This window comes from Macaca thibetana, chromosome 7, assembly GCF_024542745.1.
Source record: "Macaca thibetana thibetana isolate TM-01 chromosome 7, ASM2454274v1, whole genome shotgun sequence".
Taxonomy (NCBI): domain Eukaryota; kingdom Metazoa; phylum Chordata; class Mammalia; order Primates; family Cercopithecidae; genus Macaca; species Macaca thibetana.
Window position 1 is genome coordinate 124,391,475 of NC_065584.1, and position 25,032 is coordinate 124,416,506.

General features: G+C 41.0%; 1 protein-coding gene across 3 annotated transcripts in view; it reads left to right on the top strand.

The window, feature by feature from the left end:
* EIF2AK4 (eukaryotic translation initiation factor 2 alpha kinase 4) overlaps positions 1 to 25,032 on the top strand; it is a 106,148-nt gene that overhangs the window by 70,355 nt on the left and 10,761 nt on the right. For all 3 annotated transcript variants that reach the window (XM_050799366.1, XM_050799368.1, XM_050799367.1), the window contains exons 21-32: positions 316 to 552; positions 1,706 to 1,781; positions 2,186 to 2,307; positions 5,748 to 5,797; positions 6,762 to 6,930; positions 8,613 to 8,729; positions 10,272 to 10,337; positions 15,396 to 15,566; positions 16,002 to 16,136; positions 17,996 to 18,103; positions 19,764 to 19,892; positions 21,660 to 21,746. In XM_050799366.1, the coding sequence (XP_050655323.1) occupies positions 316 to 552; positions 1,706 to 1,781; positions 2,186 to 2,307; positions 5,748 to 5,797; positions 6,762 to 6,930; positions 8,613 to 8,729; positions 10,272 to 10,337; positions 15,396 to 15,566; positions 16,002 to 16,136; positions 17,996 to 18,103; positions 19,764 to 19,892; positions 21,660 to 21,746 (1,467 nt within the window). The remainder of the gene's footprint in view (positions 1 to 315; positions 553 to 1,705; positions 1,782 to 2,185; positions 2,308 to 5,747; positions 5,798 to 6,761; positions 6,931 to 8,612; positions 8,730 to 10,271; positions 10,338 to 15,395; positions 15,567 to 16,001; positions 16,137 to 17,995; positions 18,104 to 19,763; positions 19,893 to 21,659; positions 21,747 to 25,032) is intronic.

Genomic DNA, 25,032 nt, shown 5'->3' on the forward strand with positions numbered 1-25,032 from the left:
TTTGTGTGTTTATAAGGCCTAATTTCTGCTTCTATGTAGTTGTCGAGTTGATTTTTTTTTGCTTGTGACAATAAAGTATAAAAAGAAGGGGCCTCCTTTTAAGAAATGTTCATACTACATTGTTGCACAACTCTGTTGTCATAATAAAGCAGAAAAAATAATGACCTATTCAGAAATTTCAGAATGCCAGTTAAGTGTAAGAATAAAGAATAGTGGTACCTTTTCTTTGACCTGAACTGACTACTGACTTGTCCAGAGAATAGCTGAGCCTTATCCATTGCGTCTCATCAGCAGTGTGCCTGGGTTTTATTGTAGAAATCCGTCATCTCCTGGCTGTTAAACCACGATCCAGCAAAACGGCCTACAGCCACAGAACTGCTCAAGAGTGAGCTGCTGCCCCCGCCCCAGATGGAGGAGTCAGAGCTGCATGAAGTGCTGCACCACACGCTGACCAACGTGGATGGGAAGGCCTACCGCACCATGATGGCTCAGATCTTCTCCCAACGCATCTCTCCTGCCATCGATTACACCTATGACAGCGACATACTGAAGGTGGGCTTAAACCACGCTGCACAAAGGGAGCTTCACCTGGTCCACAAAAGGGTCAAGCCAGTTTCTCATAGATTCTTTTAATGCCTCCAACATAAGTTCTTATGTGAGGTATTGGAAGCCCCTAAAAGTACATGCAAAATGTGGGTATATGCATTCAGAGAAGAGGATCCATACTTTCAATCACCTACTTGAAGGAGTCCTTGATCTTTCCTCCTCCCTACCCCCGCAAGAGATTAAGAAGTAGTGCAAACAAAAATTAGCCGGGCATGGTGGCATGCACCTGTAATCCCAGCTACTCGGGAGGCTGAGGCAGGAGAGTCGCTTGAACCCAGGAGGCAGGGAGGTTGCAGTGAGTCAAGATCGCGCCACTGCACTCCAGCCTGGGAGACAGAGCAAGACCCCGTCACAAAAAAAAAAAAAAAAAAGAAAAAGAAAAAAAAAAGTAGCTAACAGGTATTTGTTATATTCTCTATATGTTTCTGCATGCTTAAAATATGATATAATTTTAAAGGATAGAGTAGTGGAGGAAGTCATAGTAAAATTTATGGAAGATCAGTATAGATTTTAGAGACCAAACACAGTTTTTACTGGCTGGCAATATTATTATAGAAAGATATTTGCAGGATTATAGGTGACTTTTTTATAGATGTCTTTTTGCTTATCTGTTGTTTCTAAATTTTCTACAGTGAAATGGTACTACTTTTATAATACAAAAGCAAATGAAAAAGAAAGCTATTGGCAAAATATGTAAATGCCATGTAGTTCTCAACAGGCCTGCCATGAATCACCTTGGTATGTAGGAGGGGCCTGATGCTGTTAGGTGGTCGTTGTGCCACAGTATTCCTGAGTCAGGGAGAATGTGTTTATTTGATTAGCTCCCTCTGAAAGGCAGTATCAATGTGGCCAAGAATTTGGACTTTGAACCCAGGCAACCTTCCCATTGCTTGAAAGGTTAGCTCTTGCTTTCCAAAGCAGGCCATGAAAGGTATGTGTCCTCTTCCCTGATGTGTTCAAAGAGGAAGGGACTTGTCGAGACTTCTTTTTTGAACCTGGAAATAAGCCATGTAGTGCCTACTGCAAGCCACAGGTTAATATCTTAAAGGATCCGTTTGATAAGCCTTCAATGATGACGTTTTAATCGGTCCTGTTTTAGGGCAACTTCTCAATCCGTACAGCCAAGATGCAGCAGTATGTATGTGAAACCATCATCCGCATCTTTAAAAGACATGGTATGTACGCCCTTTTTAAAAATGATATTTCTTCTCATAAGACTTTTTTCATCATTAGAAAGTGCTGTTAGAGTTTGGGCATACCATATTTTACTTTCAAATTCAGTTATAAATAATTGACATCATACGGAATTTAAGCTTATTTTTGAAACTGATTTGAATGCTACAGCCTCGCTGTTAATACTAAAATGCAATTGGTTTGTGGAGTCAGAAATATGACCAAACTGTCAAACTTAACTCTAGGTGAGCTCTCTATTTATAAATTTAGAGAACTAAAGAAAAACTGATATGATTTCAATGGTCCCAGCAGCAATTACTAAACTGTCAGGTTTGTGTTAATTTTAGGTTGCCTCCTAAGAAGAATGTGAACCTGATGATGAGCTATTTTTTCTCATTTGGTGTAGGAGCTGTTCAGTTGTGTACCCCACTACTGCTTCCCCGAAACAGACAAATATATGAGCACAACGAAGCTGCCCTATTCATGGACCACAGTGGGATGCTGGTGATGCTTCCTTTTGACCTGCGGGTGAGGCTGGGAACACACTGCTGACAATCAGGATGCTGTATCTAGTCACAGGATGGCATCTCTGTTAAAGGATTTTTTCCCTAGGCTTATAAATATCACCTGTAGGAAATGTATTCTTGAGGAAGTTGTCAGAGTGAGAGCGTTATTGGAGTGGAGGAAATGTTTGGTCCTGAATGCCTCCACCTTCCTAATAGCACAGGTGTTTATGACTCTAGAACTGGAGGAACCCTGCATTGCAGGTGCCACATGTGCACCTCAGTGTTGAGTGACCACAGCAGGTTAACCCCACCCACTCAGACAAATAAATGTAGTTTGTTTGGTTTTTTTTAACCTCCTGGCTAGATCTTCAGTAAACATCCTAACATGTTAATGCCTAGAACAGTTAAATTATTCTAACAGCAAGTGTCTCTCCTAATTGGGTATGCTGAGTTTTGCCTGTCCTGCTTTCTTCTGACCCCCAGGGATCCCGACAACAGCAGCAGTCTTACTAGTCTTTCACTCACACAGTGTTGGCTGCTAACAAGCTGTCTGTGGTGCTGTATGATAGAGCAAGGAAAACTTAAAATGCGTGTGACAGACAAGGGCTTAATACCTCTCATGTGCAGAAAGCACTGACAAGGGGAGACATGAGCAAAGGATATAACCAGGCAGCTCTCAGAAGAGAAAATGTGCATGGCTGATAAACTTCTGAAAAGCTGTTCCACCTCACCAATAATAAAGAAGTGCAAAGCTATCTCAACTTCACCCATCAGACAGGAAACATTTTTAAATTAATGTTATCCAGAGATGACAGGGGTGTAGGAAAATAGGTACTTCCATATGTTGCTGATGGGAATGTGGACTGCTAAACCTTTAGAAACGTAACCTAAAAGTTTATAATAAAACTTTTAAAATTTTGATGCACATTCTCTATCCTTAGAACCAGCAATCCCACTTTGAGCAATTTATTCAAAGAAAGAAAAACACATTAGTATATGAATGTTAAAAGGATGTTAATTGCCATATTATTGAGGTAGCCAAAAACTGTCTGCCTGTTTATCAATAGGAAAATGGTTGAATAATTTGTCAACAATATTATGGAATATTAAGGAGCTATTGAAAAGAACATTGAACTAGGCACAGTGGCTCATGCCTATAATTCCAGAACTTTAGGAGGCCTAGGTAGGAGGAGTGCTTGAGCTCAGTAGTTTAAGACCAGCCTGGGCAACATAGGAAGACCCCATCTTTACTAAAAATTAGCCCAGTGTGGTGGCTCGTGCCTGTGGTCTCAGCTACTTGGGAGGTTAAGGCGGGAGGATTGCTTGAGCCCAGGAAGTCGAGGCTGCAGTGAGCCATGATTGTGCCACTGCACTCCAGCCTGGGAAACAAGGCAAGACTCTGTCTCAAAAAGAAAATTTAAAACAAATTTTTTGTAGAAATGGGCTGTCACTGTGTTGCTCAGGGTGGTCTCAAACTCCTGGACTCAAGCAGATCCTTCCGCCTCAGCCTCCCAAAATACTGGAATTACAGGCGTGAGCCCCCATGCCCAGCCAATCTATATTTTTATATAGATCAAATATGTATTTTATATATATTTTTTATATATAAATATATATTTTTATATAAGATGAAAATACAGTCAGCCCTTCATACATATCTTTGGATTCCACATCCACATATCCAGCCAACTGTGGATGGAAAATACTCAGAAAAAAAAAAAAAAAAAAAAAATTCTAACAAGCAAAACTTGAATTTACCATGTGCTAAACACTGCATTGAATCCACACAAAAGAAGGGGTGTATAGGCATAGTAGTAGATATTATAAATAATCTAAAGATGATTTAAAGTATACAGGAGGATGTGCATAGGCTGTAGGCAAATGCTTTGTCATTTTATATCAGGAACTTAACCATCCACTGATTTTGGTATCCTTGGGGGAGTCCTGGAACCAATTTCTGAGGGACAGATATACATATTTAGATATAGCCATATTTATACTTGATTTGTAGGAATGTGCATGGCATATTGTTAGCTTTTTTTAAAAAGTAAATTTCAAGGGAACTCTATTATCCCATTTTTATTATAGAGAAGGAAAAGTTTTTTTTAAAAAAACAAAACTGTATGTGTACAGGAGGCTGAGGCTGGAGAATCACTTGAACCCAGGAGACGGAGGTTGCAGTGAGCTGAGATTGCACCACTACACTCCAGCCTGGATGACAGAGCAAGACCCTGTCTGAAAAACAACAACAACAAAACAAAAAATAAAAACCTGTGTATATAAGGTATACTGTGTGTGTTTGCATACACTTGACATATGTGTAGACACACACATTTGGCCCTCTACATCCTTGGGTGGGTTCTGCATCCATGGATCCAACCGAGGATGGAAGATACTCAGAAAAAAAAAAAATTTCACGAAGTTCCAAAAAGCAGAACTTGAGCTTGTCACATTCACGTGTGTGAATGACCATGCACATCAGGTTGTTTGTGTCACCAAAGAGTAAAGTGTCAAAGAATACACTCATTTCGACCATATTTTTTGGAGGGGGGAGTGGAATCTTTTTTTTAAATCTGTGTCATATGGCTTATGGTGAAACAGGTTTTGCGTTTATAATCTAAGAAGAAATTCCTTCCACATTCCTTGCTTCTGTTTTTCATTTATAGTGAATAAAGTGACGTGGGATTATTCTGAGGTAAAGATAAATAAACAGCAAATCAGATCAGACATTTGCGCTTTGTTAAAAAAAAAAGAATAGAAGTGCAAATACTTACATAGCTATACTTAAAGCCAGCTTCTTATTCTCTAAATATTAGGAGACTAAAGTACAGATTTTTAAATATCAGCTCCCGTTCTATAAGCTGATATTCAAATGCAAAACATTAAAAAGTGAATGTATGTTGATAATTTGGCCCATCAGTATTAATGATACTATGTTGGATCTCTTGGGGCAATCTGACAATGGTTTTACTAGTTGTGGTTACTATTTGAAGGTGGTTGTTAAGAATTTATTCTAAGAGATTGATAGGAAAATCAGGAAATTCACCGTAAGAGAGAATACCCATTTTGACCACATTACTATAAAAGTGACATTTTTAAAAAATTCATAAATAAATAACTTGCACTAATTTTAATTGGACATAATAAAAGCTCCACAGAGAATATTTAACTAAAAGTGAACTTTTTAAAAAAAACCTAAGAAATGCCACAGTGAATAAGGTTCCTGGCATATCTAGCAGTAGAGTCCATCACTAACCGAAATACTGAAGAACATTTCAGGGAGTGTGAGTGGTGAGCAGTGCATAACTTAGTGAATATACTAAAAGCCACTGAAGTACGTACTTTAAAAGGGGTGAACTTTATGGGACAGGAGTTAGGTTTCAATAAAGCCATTATTAATAAAAGGAGTGTGGTAGCTGGCACATTTTGACATTGACCTTTAATATTTTGTTTATTTTTCAGATCCCTTTTGCAAGATATGTGGCAAGAAATAATATATTGAATTTAAAACGGTAAGAAACAATAGGGGATTCCATTTGGTAGACATAGGAAAAAATAGTTGAATAATTTTGTCAACCAAGAAAGAATATTTTATTTCCTGTGATCCTTACACAGTTAAGAATTCTGGGTTCAGAATATTGAGCTTAGAATACGATCCAGAAGCCCAGCCACAGTACCCCTTCCTGTAAGGTAACTAGGACTATTAGAAGGAATGTAGCAGGTAGGTACCGTCATGTTCCCACAGTCTATTCTGTACCTTCTAAATGTCCCCAAGGAACATAGCTAATTATTTCCACAAACAGTTGCTTCGTAAAAACATCTGGCTGTTCATGATCACAGATGGCCCCTTTTAAAACTTAATTGGTGGGACAAGTGGCCAATGGTCTCTATGTGAAGACTGCCTACACAGGTAACCGAACAAAAGCTGCTTGTAGAGAAGTGGAGTAAACCCAGCAGGAACGCTGAGCACTGAGGACCTCCAGGCACTTAGCCCTGAAAAAAGGCTTTCTGTACATTCAAATACCACAGGGGTCCAACAGTGAGATCTTCATAATTTGGAGCAGTATTGTTGTCAATGAGGCACCCTACTTTAAAGCTCCTTTCTTCAACTGAAAACAAAGCTCTTTACATGTTTTTATTCTAGCTACAAGTGAACAATTAATAATCATAGCCCTATGGTGTTGGTATCCCTGTGTAGAAAGCAATCAGTAAGGTAAAATTTTTTGGTGTAATTTCATCTCTGTTTCAGACATTTAAAAAACCTTAAGCCCCATAGCTTACTAGTGGCAAAACTGAGAATTGGAACCTAGATCACAAAGCAGGGGTGTTCCAGGGCAAATCTGTCTTTCAGTCCTCTTGATCATACCACTGATTAATTTTTTTTCATATTTGTTTCTTATATCTTGTTCAACAATTTCTCATACATATTTCTTTCTAGTAAGCAATGACCTTAGAAATCTGGGTTTCTCTCTCCAGATACTGCATAGAACGTGTGTTCAGGCCGCGCAAGTTAGATCGATTTCATCCCAAAGAACTTCTGGAGTGTGCATTTGATATTGTCACTTCTACCACCAACAGCTTTCTGCCCACTGCTGAAATTATCTACACTATCTATGAAATCATCCAAGAGTTTCCAGCACTTCAGGTTCCTTTCCATATTTTAACATTCCAAGATTCCCCACTATAGTTCTTCACCAAGTGTGGTGAGGAAAACCACAGCTACAGACCTGCTTCTCAGTCTGTCCTGGAGATGAATCACATCTTTACTAAAGTAACTGAGAAGAGCTTGATGATGTGGCTTTTGAGTTTCATCTCAGGCTCTTACCTTCACAGGAACTGGTTTTGTTTTGGGGGATGGGTGTTCTCTACCCATTTTTCCAAAATGCAAGATATCAGGCTAAGATTCCTAAGATGCTCTTAGCCTGTTCATACCCTGTTTGGAACCCTCAGTGGCTCCATTCTATACCCAATCTCTTCACTCCCCAACTTCCCTTTTCACCAAGTCTGCATGCTGCCAGCCCTTCTCAGGCTTCCCTCCCCACCCCACACACACGCCCTGTCATTCCTGCCACCGTCAGTCAAATGTTCCCTTGTCTAGAAAGTCTTTGCCCAGCCATGGTTTGGGCCCTTTCTCCCCAGGAAGCCTGACTGCACCCTCATTGATTAGTTGGCCACCTTTTCTTCGCAACTCTCACAGGTCTTGATCTGAGACAGCCATGTACTACCTGGAGTTATGTTCATTGTTTTCTCCAAGCAGAGCATATGTTTTTAGGGCAGAGCCTATGAGTCCTCTTTGCCATATACCCTATTGCAGCCAGCTTGGCACATGGCTCACCACTCGGTAAATACTCATTAATCAATTTGCGTGGACAAAAGTTAAGATAACTATTCCACCAGCCTGTGCTTATGAGTCAGTTACTATTGGATCAGATCCTTTTGTCTTTGAAATCAACTATCTCGGGCTTTTTAACATAGCTGAAGACCAGAGTTGTTTTTGTTTTGTTGTGTTTTGTTTTTGAGACAGTGTCTCCCTCTGTCTCCCAGGATGGTGTGCAGTGACATTATCACGGCTCACTGCAGCCGCTACCTTCCAGGCACAAGCAGCCCTCCTGCCTTGCCGGTTGAATAGCTGGATCTACAGGCATGTGCCACTGACCCCAGCTAATTTTTTTTTTTTTTTGTAGAGATGGAGTTTCCTTATGTTCCCCAGGCTGGTCTTGAACTCTTGAGCTCAAGGGATCCTCCAACCTCGGCCTCCCAAAATGCTTGGATTACACAGGCATGAGCCACCACCCCAGCCAGTCTGAGTATTTTGGATGTATATAATATGGTATTAACTTAGAGTATATTTTGACTATAACAGTGCAAAAAGAATGTATGTAAAAAAATAAACTAGGGCCGGGCGCGGTGGCTCACGCCTGTACTCCCAGCACTTTGGGAGGCCGAGGCGGGCAGATCATGAGGTCAGGAGATCGAGACCACCCTGACTAACATGGTGAAACCCCATCTCAACTAAAAATACAAAAAATTAGCCAGGCCTGGTGGTGGGCGCCTGTAGTCCCAGCTAGTTGGGAGGCTGAGGCAGGAGAATGGTGTGAACCCGGGAGGCGGAGCTTGCAGTGAGCCAAGATCTCACCACTGCACTCCAGCCTGGGCAGCAGAGCGAGACTCCATTTCAAAAAAATAAATAAATAAACTAGGAAGCTATATGCTAAATTCAATCCTTCCATTGTATTAGGATGACAAATTCGTGGTAAGTTTCCAGATTTGGTCATGTACCAGTAATTGCTTTTATAATGAAAATAGTAATTTTTCTCCGTATCCCAGGAAAGAAATTACAGTATTTATTTGAACCATACCATGTTATTGAAAGCAATACTCTTACACTGTGGGATCCCAGAAGACAAACTCAGTCAAGTCTACATTATTCTGTATGATGCTGTGGTAAGCATTTAATTACTTACGATGTTGAAAGAGAATACCTTAATGTTGAAAGATAATGACAATAGTTCCTGATGATTTTCTTACCGATGCAGCCAAGAAACTGAATTGGGAATCTTATCTCTTTCCCTCATTGCTCTAAAGTGAAAGAACCAATTGGCTTTAATTGTATCAACAGTTAACAAGTATTGGTTGAGCTTTTGTTCCATCCTCAGCCCTGTGCTACTAATAACCGCTGGAGTGTTTTTCAAAAGGCTAACTTCTAATTTTAAAAGATCAAATTATTTAATTTGTGAGATAGTAAAGTTCTTCACTAACCTACTTATTAAGGCAAGAAATCACTAAGTAATTGGTCCTGATACTTGCCAATAATAATTTCGAAGATAGTTAACATTGACTGAGCCCCACTCTGTGAGCTAGGCGTTGTTCTGAGTTCCTCTGATGGATGCACTCACTTCACTCTCACACTAGTGCTGCTATTACCTTTCCTTTACAGCGACCAAGAAGAGTGACTGTTCGCCTTGCTCTTGATTCTTCCAGTCTTCCTGTGCTTATCAGTAAAGTCATGTGTAGATTTGCATTGATTAAATTAGGGGAGAATGGCTTCGACCTCTGGCGGGGCCTCATTTACCACCTCCTCCCTGTGGGACTGAGGCTATGGTACCTCCAGTTACTCTTCCCTAATTTAGTCACATCATAGTATTCATTACTTTATAGTATATGTGCAGGTACAGAGCTTGGAGGGGGATGCATTGAAAAAATGAATTAGTGTTATATTACGATGCTAGGATGGAAGTGAATGCTTATGTTTTCTAATATCTTTTCATGTTAAGTTTTGTTCTCATATTGAATAAGAGGCATCCAGGAGATTTAAGAACTAACAGTGCCAGAAAGTCTATGGTTAAGACAGAGTAGTGGAAGTCCTTACATAATGGCTTATTGTTTTTATACACCAAAAGGATTAACTAGCTTTTCTTTCATCTGGCAGGTACATATCAATGGCCCAGAATTTACTGCTTGTTTCTTAGTGGTTCTTTACTCCCCCTAAAGCTCTGCTGCTATTTGTCAGTGACAGATACAATATGATGTCAGTCGGACACTGGCAGAAACCCCAGGGATTGTGCGAGGGGCTTCAGCTCTTACTGATTCATGTCCCACGGCTACAGCACATCTGCCAGCATGGGATGAAATGCCCAGAGCCTGGCCTTTGTTAGGGGAGCCCAGAGCAAAATGACTCCCTCCCTGCCCAAACAAATGCCCTCATTAAGCCTGTCCAGATCTGGGTCACCTCACCATTCAGCAAGTACAACTTTCCCCTTTTAATTCTTTTATGTGACGGTTTTTCAGATTTTACAATAAGTTAATTATGGTTTCATGTGAATTGGGGGAAAAACGTTTTCTAATCACAGAATTAAATCTATTCTGTACCATTAGGAGCAGTTTGTTCAAAATGAAGGCTGTAATTCTCAGAATTAGCCTGGAAATTGTGTCTTGTTCAGGGCCACATTTGGCGACTCTCATTGTTACCTTTTTCTTCCACATTAGACAGAGAAGCTGACGAGGAGAGAAGTGGAAGCTAAATTTTGTAATCTGTCTTTGTCTTCTAATAGTGTAAGTACCTTCTAATGGTATTATTACAGCTTTCTCTGTAATTTTGTGTTACCAGAAAATGTCACCAAATTCTCGTTGCAGTAGGGTAGCAGCGCTTCCTACTGCCTCGCAGATGCGGTTTTCCCCTTGAGTGTTAGGTACCATGGCAACCTCTGGGCTTAGAAGGGAGAAACTAATGCTGTGATCAAAGAGTGTCTCTCCATGCTTCTTCTTGATATGCTGTAATCATCCTGCTCTTTCTTGATCAGCAAATACTTTTCTTTGACACCCCTTATAGAACTGTGCCTGGTAGAGCCTCCTGCTGAACAGACCTAATACCAGTTGTCCTCTTTTGAATTAGATTATACGGGACTAGAAGGAGGCACAGAATTCTGCAAATTCATCTGGGGAGCTACCCTTCCCCTACCTCCATGTCTTCTAACTCCTCAGAGTTGAAATAAAGCTCTTGCTTTTCTGGTACGTCTCTTAATCTTAAAATCTTACATTTGATCCCATCATCAGTAAGGGAGATCTTATGGAGTAAACAGTTTGGTCATATTCTCTCCATAGGCATCAGATTGATCCCAGATCTTTGGTACAGTAACCTACACTTAATTGAGTAGCTGAACAACAGAAGACAACAGGGATTTTGTACATTTTCCTGAATATTTAAATAAGAAAAGCTCTTTTTTAATTTCCCAGAACCCTTCTAGCCTCTTGTCTGACACTCAATTATATGATCTTGTGTTGATCAGCAAAATTCACATATGGGATAGATTAAAATATGATTGTACACAGGGAAGGCAGAGTCACTCAATCTTTCGGACACCTACAGTGTGACAGGCACAGTGGCAGGGATGCAAAGAGGAGTCCATACACTGCATTCAGTTCTTAGTTCATATTGGCCTTTAAAAAGCCACAAGGGGCTATGCGCAGCACGTATCTGCCCTCAACTCTGTAAAACAACTTTCAAAGGGCACACAGAAACCACAGTTCAAAGAAATCTCCCCTTTGCAGGTAGGGAAACTAAACCAGATGCATAGCACTAGGAGTTCTGAAAATTGAGCCAGGTTAAATCTTAAATATTTAATATTGGGGGAGATAGTAATGATATGCAAAGTAACCCAACAGCTAAATATCCAAATATGAAGAACAATATACAGTATTTACATATAATCTGAACATGTACACAGCACACACCTATGTGCAGAAATAGTCCCATGTGTAAATAGCACAGAGAATCTGCACAAGACTACCCAGTTCAATGATTCTATATCCAAAGTTTCCAACCCAAAAGGTTAATTGAACTAAAGTCACATTTCAGAACGTCTTTTTTTTTTAAAGAAAGTCTTATAAATATACGTTTGGACGTAATAACCACATTGGTTGTTCACATGTCAACTTTTCTTTCTGTTTAATCTCTAACCACTGGTTATTTGATGATGCTAAGCATTAATTAGACATGTGTTTGATTCATTTAAAAACAGAAAAATAGTATCTAATAAAGGCATTTGGTACTTTGATTATTTTGAAATGTACTGTAAGGGTATTAGGAAGGGGAGTAGAAATATTGCCAAAGAGTTTCACATATCTGACCCAGTCCTCTTATTTCACAAATGAGACACCTGAGGCCTGAAGAGATGTTGTGATTTGTCCTGAGTCACATGGAGTTAGTTGATGATAGGGTGAGGACCAAAATCTGGAGACACTGACTCCAGTGCTTCTGATAGTTTATTATTGAGGTAATTTAATGTTCAAATTTATAGGGAAGAAATCATTTTTATTTTCTGAAAAAATATTTTAAATACATGATTTTAAATTTAATTTTTTTTTTTTTTTTGAGATAGGGTCTTGCACTGTCACACAGGCTAAATTACAGTGGCACAATCATAGTTCAATGTAACCTCAAGCTCTTGGACTCAAGAGATCTTTCTGCCTCAGCCTCCCAGTTAATTTTCTTTTTCTTTTTTATAGAGGAATTGCAGGCGTGAGCCATTGCACCCAGCCAAAATTTTTATCTTTAATATAGTAAGCAGATTTGTATTAGTCTGTTCTCACACTGCTAATAAAGATATATCTGAGAGTGGGTAATTTATAAAGGGAAGAGGTTTAATGGACTCTCAGTTCCACATGGCTGGGGAGACCTCACAATCATGGTGGAAGGCAAGGAGGAGCAAGTCATGTCTTATATGAATAGCAGAAGGCAAAGAGAGAGAACTTGTGCAGGGGAACTCCTCTTTATAAAGCCATCAGATCTCTTGAGACTTATTTACTATCACAAGACCAGCATAGGAAAGACCCACCCCCATGATTCAATTACCTCCCACTGGGTCCCTCCCGTGACACAAGGGAATTGTGGGAGCTACAATTAAAGATGAAATTTGGGTGGGGACACAGCCAAACCATATCATTCCGCCCATGGCCCCTCCCAAATTTCATGTCCTCACATTTCAAAACCAATCATGCCTTCCTGACAGTCCCCAAAAGTCGTAACTCATTTCAGCATTAACTCAAAAGTCCACAGTCCAAAGTCCTATCTGAGACAAGGCAAGAACCTTCCACCTATGAGCCTGTAAACTCAAAAACAAGTTAGTTACTTCCTGAATACAATGAGGGTACAGTCATTGGATAAATACGCCCATTCCAAATGGGAGAAATTGGCCAGAACAAAGGGGCTAAAGGCCCCACGCAAGTACAGAATCCAGCGGGATAGTCAAATCTTAGAGCTCCAAAATGGTCTGCTTTGACTCCATGTGTCACATCCAGGTGACGCTGATGCCAGGGGTAGGCTCCCATGGCTTTGGGCAGCTCCCCCTCTGTGGCTTTGCAGGGTACAGCCTCCCTCCTGGATGCTTTCATGGGCTGGCATTTAGTAGGGACTCTGTATGGGGGCTGCAAACCCACATTTCCCTCCTGCACTGCCCTAGCAGAGGTTCTCCATAAGGGCCCCACCCCTGCAGCAAATTTCTGCCTGGGCATCCAAGCATTTCCATACATCCTCTGAAATCTAGGTGGAGGTTCCAAACCTCAATTCTTGTTTTCTGTGCACCTGCAGGCTCAACACCACATGGAAGCTGCCAAGGCTTGGGGCTTGCACCCTCTGAAGCAGCAGTCTGAGCTATACCTTGGCCCCTTTTAGCCATGGGTGGAGCAGCTTAGACACAGGGCACCAAGTCCCTAAGCTACAGAGAGCGGGCGGGGCGGGGAGGCCCTGGGCCCAGCCCATGAAACCATTTTTTTTTCCTCCTAGGCCTCTAGGCCTATGATGGGAGGGCCTGCCATGAAGACCTCTGACATGCCCTGAAGACATTTTCCCCATTGTTTTGGTGATTAACATTTGGCTCCTTGTTACTTATGCAAATTTCTGCAGCTGGCTTGAATTTCTCCTCAGAAAATGGGGTTTTCTTTTCTATCTCATCGTCAGGCTGCAAATTTTTTGAACTTATATGGTCTGTTTTCCTTTTAAAATTGAATGCTCTTAACAGCACCCAAGTCACCTCTTGATGCTTTGTTGCTTAGAAATTTCTTCTGCCAGATACCCAAAATCATCTCCCTCAAGTTTAAAGTTCCACAAATCTCTAGGGAAGAGGCAAAATGCTGCCAGTCTCTTTGCTAAAACATAGCAAGAATCACCTTTACTTCAGTTCCCAACAAGTTCCTCGTCTCCATCTGAGACCACCTCAGCCTGGATTTCATTGACCATATCATTATCAGCATTTTGGTCAAAGCCATTCAACAAGTCTCTAGGAAGTTCCAAACTTTCCCACATTTTCCTGTCTTCTTCTGAGCCCTCCAAACTGTTCCAACCTCTGCCTGTTAACCAGTTCCAAAGTCACTTCCATATTTTTGGGTATCTTTACAGCAGTGCCCCACTCTACCAGTACCAATTTACTGTATTAGTCTGCTCTTGTGCTGCTAATAAAGACATACACGAGACTGGGTAATTTATAAAGGAAAGAGGTTTAATGGACTCACAGTTCCATGTGGCTTAGGAGGGCTCACAATCATGGTGGAGAGCAAGGAGGAACAAGTCATGTCTTACATGGTTGGCAGCAGGCAAAGAGAGAGAACTTGTGCAGGGAAATTCCTCTTTATAAAGCCATCAGCTCTTGTGAGACTTATTCACTATCATGAGACTATCATGGGAGGGACCCGCCCACATGATTCAATTACCTCCCACTGGATCCCTCCCATGACACATGGGAATTGTGGGAGCTACAATCAAGATGAGATTTGGGTAGGGACACAGCAAAACCATATCAAGATTATAGGAGGCTTTAACATTTTTTGGATTTTTTAAAAATTTAAGTGATTTATGATTAACTCTAAGATTAAGCTATGTCAAGCTTAGCCTTCATTCAGCCCTTAGTTTTCATGTGCCAATTTATGGATGAACTAGGTTCTACTTGCCTACAGTCTTAAAATGGCTATAATTTTGTTTCTTAATAATTTCTACTTTAGCTGCTGTGAGTTTTCTTTCTGGCTTCATGACTATGGTTGTTTCCTGCACTGCCCTCTTCTTGGGCAGTCAATGAGTACAGCTGGTGAGAGCCAGGATCTGGCATCCAGGTGGGAGGAGAAGGAAGGGGGGAGGATCAGGAGGCTGCCCACAGGAGAAGACATCTCAAGGTTGCAAATAGGAAGGATTCAAGCCAAGGAAGGGAATTTCTAGCTAATTCTGAATTAAAACAAGTCAGAGTCTGCCTCCTTGTCCCCCCATGTGTATGCCTGTGGTAACAGGAATTCATGAGAATGAGAAGGGTAAAGAGGAAAAATACTGGCCTGAAAATAGATAATGGAAGCTCTGCTAGTGCCAGGGTCTACTTTGCTGAGTCAGCATTAAGTGTGAGTAAATGTATCTGAATAAAAGTGAACCATTAGTATGTGTCTAAGGTGCTTTCGAGTTGTTGGAAGAGGATAATCCTTAGTCAGGATTGTAGCAAAGGCTAAAATAATCTTTGACCACAAAGATAATCGTATGGTCCCATGTGCTCCCGCTCCTGCAGGTGCACACAGTCGGCGCAAAGGGAGTCTTCCCCTGCCATAGATGGCAGCTAACTGTGCCCCTTTGCTTTCCAGCTGTGTCGACTCTACAAGTTTATTGAACAGAAGGGAGATTTGCAAGATCTAATGCCAACAATCAATTCATTAATAAAACAGAAAACAGGTATTGCGCAGTTGGTGAAGTATGGCTTAAAAGACCTAGAGGAGGTTGTTGGACTGTTGAAGAAACTCGGCATCAAGTTACAGGTTTGGCAACAGTTTGATACTGGCAGTACAAATGTGTAGCATTACTAATAGCACAGGGAGGAAATGTGTTTCATTTCACTAATGCTAGTTAGTGTTTTATTTTTCCAGAAAAACTGCTTTCTGTGTTTTGGAGCATTTGATATTTAGTAATAATTTTGGCTTACATCAGGATTTCTTTGCAAGTGCCACTGTTCCTATCATGAAGCAGTTCTTACTGTGTTAGCCTCAGAGAGGTGGTTATTCTTAAAGAGAAGAGAATTTATTTTACATGTCAGGCTATTGTTAAACAGACTTTGTGCTAGATCTTACTAAATATTTTGTTTATGCTAAATAGATTGTTCTGATGCTATTGATGGGAAACACCGTTTTCAGCATTGTATTCCACATTCTAACTTTCAAACCCTTGACACATTTGTATGGCATCTCTCTTTATAGGTCTTGATTAATTTGGGCTTGGTTTACAAGGTGCAACAGCACAATGGAATCATCTTCCAGTTTGTGGCATTCATCAAACGAAGGCAAAGGGCTGTACCTGAAATCCTCGCAGCTGGAGGCAGATATGACCTGCTGGTGAGGGCTTGCCCTTTATTTATTTGTTCTGACTTAATTTTATTTCTTCTCAACTTGTTATTTTGAAATTTTCAAACTAACACCAAAAATTTGAACCAGTATTATCATTGGATACTTCTATTAATATATCTTTCATCTAGGAATAGAAATATAATGTGAACCACATTTGTAGTTGTTTAAACTTAAACAAAATTATATTATTTTGCAGGATAGTTGCAAAGATAGTATAGAGAGGTCTCATGTACCATTTACTCTGTGTGTGTGTGTGTGTGTGTGTGTATATATATTTATTTATTTATTTATTTATTTATTTTTATTTATTTTTTGGAGACAGGGCCTTGCTCTGTCACCCTGGCTGGAGTGCAGTGGCATAATCTTGGCTCACTGCAGCCTCAACCTCCCTGGGCTCAAACGATTCTCTCACCTTAGCCTCCCAAGTAGCTGAGACTACAGGCATGCACCACCACACCCAGCTAATTTTTTGTATTTTCAGTACAGACAGGGTTTTGTCGTGTTGCCCAGGCTGGTCTCAAACTCCTGAGCTCAAGCAATCCACCCGCCTCAGCCTCTCAGAGTGCTGGGATTACAGGCGTGAGCCACCGCACTGCACCTTGCATAAGCATAGTAAAATATCAAAACCAGAAAACTGACATTTGTACAATGTATGTGCATCATTCTTTTCCATTTTACCATGTGTACATTCCCATAACAACCACCATAATCAAGGTACAGAACTATTCTATCACCACAAAGATTTATGGGTATCAACATCTTATCAATTCAAATGAAATGTAGACACTTTACCTCCCTGTATGTCTCTTTACCTCATGCCCCATTTATAATATAATTGTCTTAAATATTTCTTCTAATACATTGAGATCCACATCAAACAGTGTTAAATTTTTTACTTTACTGTTAAATATAATTAGAAAACTCAAGGGGAGGAGAAAGTCTGTTGTATTTACCCCAAATTTCTGGTTTGTGATGAGAAATTTGCTGTTATTTGAATTACTTTTCCCCTATAGGGAAGGTATTTCTGACTTGATGCTTTAAAGATTCTTTTCTTTGTCTTTAGTTTCAAGTTAAATTATGATGTGTCTTGGCATGTGTTTCTTTGGATTTATCCTGTTAAGGGTTTGCTTAGCTTCTTAAATCTATAGGTGTATGTCTTTCGTGAATTTGGGGGATTTCTTCAGGCGTTATTTCTTTGAATTTTTTTTTCAGTCTCACCCTCTTTTTTCTCTCCTTCTATGACCCCAGTGACATGAATGTCCTTGAGGTTATGGGACATTTTTGTCCAGGATGATCTCACACTCCTGGCTGCAAGCAATCCTCCTGCCTTGGCCTTTCAAAGCACTGGGATTATGGGTGTGAGCCACCACACCTGACCTGGAATTTTAACTATTTAGTAACATTAAGCAAAAAGAGACAAGTGGTATCCATTTTATAATATATTTTATTTAACCTAGTATATCCAAAATATTATTTCAACATGTACTCAAACTTCTAAAAATTATTAACAAGGATTTTACATTTGTTTCAAAGTCTTTGCAGCCAGTACGTGTTTTACATGTACAGCATGTGTCAATTTGGATTAGCTGTATTTCAAATGCTCAGTGGTCACTTGTGACTAGTGGCTGCCATATTGAACAGTTCAGAGTTAGATGTAACATTTGTTAATATTTTTCTAAATTTGCATGTGTGCTTGCTTCTCTCTTTTACTACACACACACATTTCTTTTTGTTGAACTCTTTGATGATGAGCTGCTGACAGAGTGCTCACTCTTTAATCATTGTTTTCCCCGTAATCACATTTTCTTTGCTATTTCATAACCGCAACTGTTTATGTCTCTCCACAGATTCCCCTGTTTAGAGGGCCACAAGCTCTGGGGCCAGTTCCCACTGCCATTGGGGTCAGCATAGCTATAGACAAGATATCTGCTGCTGTCCTCAACATGGAGGAACCTGTAAGTCTGGCTTGGCTTCCCAGCATGCTTCGAGGTGTCTTTCTTTTCTAAAAGTACGATTTGCCTTTTGCAGTCATTTACATGGGGCTTCAGATGTGAAAGCTATAGACCCAGGGTTTTGAAACTTACCTTTAATATGGTAGACAAGCCTAAGACTTGATGTCAATCCCTGCATTTCAGTCCTTATCATCTGTTCTCTAGCTGGGTGACCTTAGACCAGGGGTCCCCAACTCCCGGGCGGCAGACTAGTACCCATCTGGGTTAGGAACCTGTTAGGAACTGGGCTGCACAGCAGGAGGTGAGCAGCGGGCTAGTAAACATTACCACCTGAGCTCCACCTCCTGTCAGATCAGTGGTGGCATTAGAGTCTACAGGAGCATGAACCTTGTTGTGAACTGTGCACGCAAGGGATCTAGACTGGACGCTCCTTATGAGAATCTAACTAATGCCTGATGATCCGAGGTGGAATAGTTTCATTCCAAAACCATCTCCTCCCCACCCCCGCACCATCCATGGAAAAATTTTCTTCCGTGAAACCAGTCCCTGGTGCCAAAAAGGTTAAAGACTTCTGCCTTAGACAGTTAATTCATCCTTCCCTAGCCTCACTTTCCTTATCTGTAATGTACCATATAAAAGTGAGATGTTATAGTTATTGACAGGCTCTTATCAAAATTTCTTATTCAGGCCAGGCATGGTGGCTCATGCCTATAATCCCAGCACTTTGGAAGGGCAAGGCAGGCAGATCGCTTGAGCCCTGGGGTTCAAGACTAGCCTGGGCAACATAGCAAAACCCCATCTCTACCAAAAAATACAAAAATTAGCCAGGCGTGGTTAATTAGCTATGCACCTGTAGTTCCAGCTACTCAGGAGGCTGAGATGGGACAATCGCTTGAACCCAGGATGGGGAGGTTGTAGTGAGCTGAAATCATGCCACTTGCACTCCAGCTTTGGCAACAGAGCCAGACCCTGTCAAAAAAAAAAAAAAAAAAAAATCCTGCTGTGGTCTGCAAAGCTAGAAATAGCTTTTTTCCCCCCTTATATTTCAGGCAAGATTAGTTTTCCCAGAGAAAAATAGTATTTTCCTAAATGGCTCAAGGTAGTTGAAATAATTTCTGTCTTGAAAGACTAATATAACATTTTTTTTTTACTATGGCTGAGCATGGTGGCTCATGCCTGTAATCCCAGTTGTATCCCAATAAGGCCAAGGCAGGTGGATCACTTGAGGCCAGAAGTTTGAGACCAGCCTGGCCAACAAGGCAGAACATCATGCCTACTAAAAATATTTAAAAAAAAAAATTTTAGCCAGGCATGGTGGTGCACGCCTGTAATCCCAGCCACTCTGGAGGCTGAGGCAGGAGACTTGCTTAAACCCAGGAGGCAGAGGTTACAGTGAGCTGAGATCGTGCCACTGTATACTAGCCTGGGCAACAGAGCGAGACTCTGTCTCAGAAAAAAAAAGAAAAAGTTTTTTGACTGTGTCTTTTTTTTTTTTTTTTTTACAATGTTGTTTTGAAGCCAGGCCTTCGGCACGCTGCATTTCTATACAGGATTTCAGGAATGCCCATCCTCCCAAGAATGCTGCCTCCTCTCCTGATGCTGGTTTCACTTCCATGCCTGCAGTCTTGCTCCTCTAACTGTAACCGTTCTGTTTCTGATCCAGGTTACAATAGGCTCTTGTGACCTCCTGGTTGTAAGTGTTGGCCAGATGTCCATGTCCAGGGCCATCAACCTAACCCAGAAACTCTGGACAGCAGGCATCACAGCAGAAATCATGTACGACTGGTCGCAGGTAATGGGACAGAAGTGCGAACAGCTATGGCTCTCATGGCATATATCCTCTGCACCTTTAGACTGTCAGACTCTGTTTATCTCTGTAATTCGAGTCGCCTCCTGTGTTAGTTTCTGATTGCTGCAGTAACCAATTACCACAAACTTACTGGCTTAAACACCTATTTATCTTACATTTCTGGAAGTCAGAAATCCAAAAGCACTTTCACTGGGTTAAATTCAACAGGGCTGGCTCCTCTGGAAGCTCTAGGGGAGAATCTGTGTCCTTGCCTTTTCCAGCTCCTAGAGGCCTCCTGCATTCCTTGGCTCATGGCTTCTTCCTCCATCATCACACTCAACAATGAAGCACCTCCTTCCTCGTTGACCTGTGCTTCTGTTCTTACTGTCCAGCTCTCTCATATGTGCACCCTGTGATTACACTGAGCCCACCCAGATAATCCTGGTTGATCACTCACAGGTTCTAGGAATGAGGATATGGACACCTTTGCAGGGCTGTACACCAGCCTACCACACTTGTGAAGGCACTCGGTGCTTAGTGTGTTTTGAGCTCTGTATCCTGAGACCTCCCACAGCATGCAGGCCTGACACTTGCCATGGGTGTGGAGGTGTGGAAAGTGGCACCCAGGACACATGCCTGCCCTTTGGAATGGGGGGTGTAAGCAGATCATAGAAGGGGTACACTTCCAGGAGATCATCCAGGTTGTACCCACATTCGCCCACACTAAAGGTGCCCCAGAGCATGGCGATGACCAGGGACACAGACCCACCACCCTCCCACCTGCTCTGTTTACATCACCTGCCGGGAGGCTTCTGAAGCTGCTGCTGTTTACTCGTGTGTTTGTGTGTGTGTGTGTGTGTGTGTGTGGTTTGTATCAAAATTCATATCAGAAGTGTACTGAGCAACAATTTTTTTTTTTGAGACGAAGTCTCGCTCTGTCGCCCAGGCTGGAGTGCAGTGGCCGGATCTCAGCTCACTGCAAGCTCCGCCTCCCGGGTTTACACCATTCTCCTGCCTCAGCCTCCCGAGTAGCTGGGACTACAGGCGCCCGCCACCTCGCCCGGCTAGTTTTTTGTATTTTTAGTAGAGACGGGGTTTCACTGTGTTAGCCAGGATGGTCTCGATCTCCTGACCTCGAGATCCGCCCTTCTTGGCCTCCCAAAGTGCTGGGATTACAGGCTTGAGCCACCGCGCCTGGCCTTGAGCAACAATTTTTAATCATTTGACAGAACAATGTCCTCTTCTACTTGTTCACTTGTTTCATAAATCATTAGAGAAGTGTTCTGTCCTGCAGTAAAATCAAAGCCTAGTGGTCAGTGACCTCAGTCCTGTACAGTGGCATCCCGCAGGCTTCTCTGCCCTGTCCTGGTTTGTTTCTTCAATTGTGCTTTTCACCTTCCCTTATTTCCTTCGTTTCCTTCATTTTCCTCAGAGGCTTTTTCAGTGTGTGTGTGTGTGTGTGTGTTGTGTTGTGTTGTATAATTTGGGGCATCTTTTATTAAGTCTTGAAGCTTTTGAAAACCTCTTACTATTGATTGATTATTCATGGCCCCTTAGAACAATCATGAAGGTAAGGAAGGCAAGAGAGGCCTTGTTCCTCCCTTGAATTCTGTATGCTTCTTCCTTAATATTTCTATCTCCCTGAAGTCAGCACATTTAGTAATTCACATTGAGAATATAATTGGAAACAGTATTTTCATTCTCCTTAATTACTTAAAGCTGTTCCAGGTGCTCTGTGTTTATTTTCTACACTATGTTTGTTTGTTTCAGTCCCAAGAGGAATTACAAGAGTACTGCAGACATCATGAAATCACCTATGTGGCCCTTGTCTCGGATAAAGAAGGAAGCCATGTCAAGGTAAAGACGCCAGAGATTTTTTTTTTTTTTAATACTTTAAGTTCTAGGGTGCATGTGCACAATGTGCAGGTTTGTTACATATGTATACATGTGCCATGTTGGTGTGCTGCACCCATTAACTCGTCATTTGCATTAGGTGTATCTCCTAATGCTATCCCTCCCTGCTCCCCCCACCCCACAATAGACCCCGGTGTGTGATGTTCCCCTTCCTGTATCCAAGTGATCTTGTTGTTCATTTCCCACCTATGAGTGAGAACATGTGGTGTTTGGTTTTCTGTCCTTGTGATAGTTTGCTGAGAATGATGGTTTCCAGCTGCATCCATGTCCCTACAAAGGACATGAACTCATCCTTTTTTATGGCTGCATAGTATTCCATGGTGTATATGTGCCACATTTTCTTAATCCAGTCTGTCATTGATGGACATTTGGGTTGATTCCAAGTCTTTGCTATTGTGAATAGTGCCACAATAAACATACATGTGCATGTGTCTTTATAGCAGCATGATTTTGAATCCTTTGGGTATATCCCCAGTAATGGGATGGCTGGGTCAAATGGTATTTCTAGTTCTAGATCCTTGAGGAATCGCCACACTGTCTTCCACAATGGTTGAACTAGTTTACAGTCCCACCAACAGTGTAAAAGCGTTCCTATTTCTCCACATCCTCTCCAGCACCTTTTGTTTCCTGACTTTTTAATGATTGCCATTCTAAGTGGTGTGAGATGGTATCTCGTGGTTTTGATTTGCATTTCTCTGATGGTGAGTGATGATGAGCATTTTTTCATGTGTGATCCCTTCCTTACTCCTTATACAAAAATTAATTCAAGATGGATTAGAGACTTAAATGTTAGACCTAAAACCATAAAAACCCTAGAAAAAAACCTAGGCAATACCATTCAGGACATAGCCATGGGCAAGGACTTCATGTCTAAAACACCAAAAGCAATGGCAACAAAAGCCAAAATTGACAAATGGGGTCTAATTAAACTAAAGAGCTTCTGCACAGCAAAAGAAACTACCATCAGAGTGAGCAGGCAACCTACAGAATGGGAGAAAATTTTTGCAATCTACTCATCTAACAAAGGGTAGGTTCTATCCAGAACCTAACAAAGGGTAGGTTCTAACAAACCTAACAAAAACCTAACAAAGGGTAGAATCTAACAAAGGGTAGGTTCTATCCAGAACCTACAAAGAACTCAAACAAATTTACAAGAAAAAAACAAACAACCCCATCAAAAAGTGGGCAAAGGATATGAACAGACACTTCTCAAAAGAAGACATTTATGCAGCCAACAGACGCCAGAGATTTTTTACAATTCAGTAGTCAGGTGTTACCTGTGGAACACTTGCCTTCACACTGAGGCCCCGGGCCATGTAGGTGGCTGGAAATCCATTCCCTCTGCTCTCCCTTTCCATTGTTGGGTTTCTTACTGAGGAAAATGTGTATAAAATAAGAAAGAGAGTCCACCTTCATTAAAGCTTTAAAAAGCAAAACAAACAAAAAAACTGGCTGTGGTTTTTTCCTACTTTTCTTCTCTTGTTCTCTTTTTCCATCTAAGAAAATAAGAATAAGTAAAGTTGATTTCTGCTGATAGGCATATCCTCTCACTGCTTTGTAACCAGTTTTACTTTTTTGTACTCAACTATAAGTGTTCCTAAATATACCACCTCTTAACGTTTATTTCTAATTATTTTTAAAGGGAAAAAAAACTTTCCTAAAAATATTTTTCTCTTCTAATGTTTTTGTTTGGTTTTGATATCAGGGTAATGCAGGCCTGATAAAATGAGATGGAGAGCGTTCTCTCCTCTTCTGTTTTCTCTAAGATATTGTATACAATTGATATTAGAAGTCCAACCTCAAATATTTCTACATAGAGAGCTATTCTGGTCACCTCTTTCTTCTAGAGGCAGCTTTGGTAGTTTATATCTTTCCCAGAACTTTTCCATTTCATCTGAGTTTTCAAATATTTCCCTGTTATTGTTTCACTGTCTCCAGGATCTGCAGTGTTGCTCTCTCCTTCAGACCTGATACGGGTAATTTGTGTCTTCCCTCTTTTTTGTCTAATCAGCCTGGCTAGAGATTGATCAATTTTGTCTTTCCAAGAACCAGCTTGTGGTGTCATTGGTTTTTCTGAGTTTTTATTTGCTCGTGTGTTTTCTCTTTTATTCATCTCCACTCTTACCCATTACTATTTTCTTCCTTTTGCTCATTTTGGATTTAGTTGATTCATTTTTTAGTTTTTTCAGATAGAACTTTAGAGGAGGAATTGACAGACTACAACTTGGACCAAATTCAGCCTGTAGCCTACTTTTATATGTCTGTGAACTCAAAGTTTTTACATTCTTTGTTAAAAAGCAACAACAAACAAAGGAAAGTGTGTGACTCAAACTATGTATGGCCTGCAAAGCTTAAAATATTTCCTATCTGGTCCTTTACAGAAAGAAATTCAAAGCTTTGTTATTATACATATTTAGGATTTTATATCTTCTTGATGAATTGTCTTCATCATTATAAAATATTCCTTATCCCTGCTAATATTTCTTGTTCTGAAATCTTTTGGTTAGTGTTTATATCTCTACCTTTCTCCATCCTTTTATTTTTAACCTGTCTTTTTTTTTTAAAGAGATGGGGTCTCATCGTGTTGCCCAGGCTGGCCTTGAACTCCTGGGTTCAAGTGATCTTCTCACCTCAGCCTCCAGCTGGGATACAGGTGTGTGCCACTGCACCGGGCTAACTTAGCTATCTTTATATTTAAAGTGAGTTTCTTATACACAGTCACTAGGTTGACTTTTCTTCTTTTCTTTTTTTTTTTTTTTTTTTTTGAGACGGAGTCTCGCTGTGTTTCCCAGGCTGGAGTGCAGTGGTGCAATCTCGGCTCACTGCAACCTCCACCTCCTGGGTTCAAGCGATTCTCCTACCTCAGCCTCCTGAGTAGCTGGGTTTACAGGCATGCACCACCACACCCGGCTAATTTTTGTATTTTTAGTAGAAACAGGGTTTCACCATGTTGGTCAAACTGGTCTCAAACTCCTGACCTCATGATCCACCCACCTCGGCCTCCCAAAGTGTTGGGATTACAGGTGTGAGCCACCGTGCCCGGCCTCCTTTTTTTTTGTTTTTTTGTTTTTTCTAACTCTGAGAATCCTGGCTTTTTTTTTTTTTTTTTTTTTTTTTTTTTTTTTTTTTTGAGACAGGGTCTCACTCTCACCCATGTTGTAGTGCAGTGGCATGATCTCAGCTCACTGCAACCTGTCTCCCAGGACCAAGTGATCCTCCCACCTCAGCC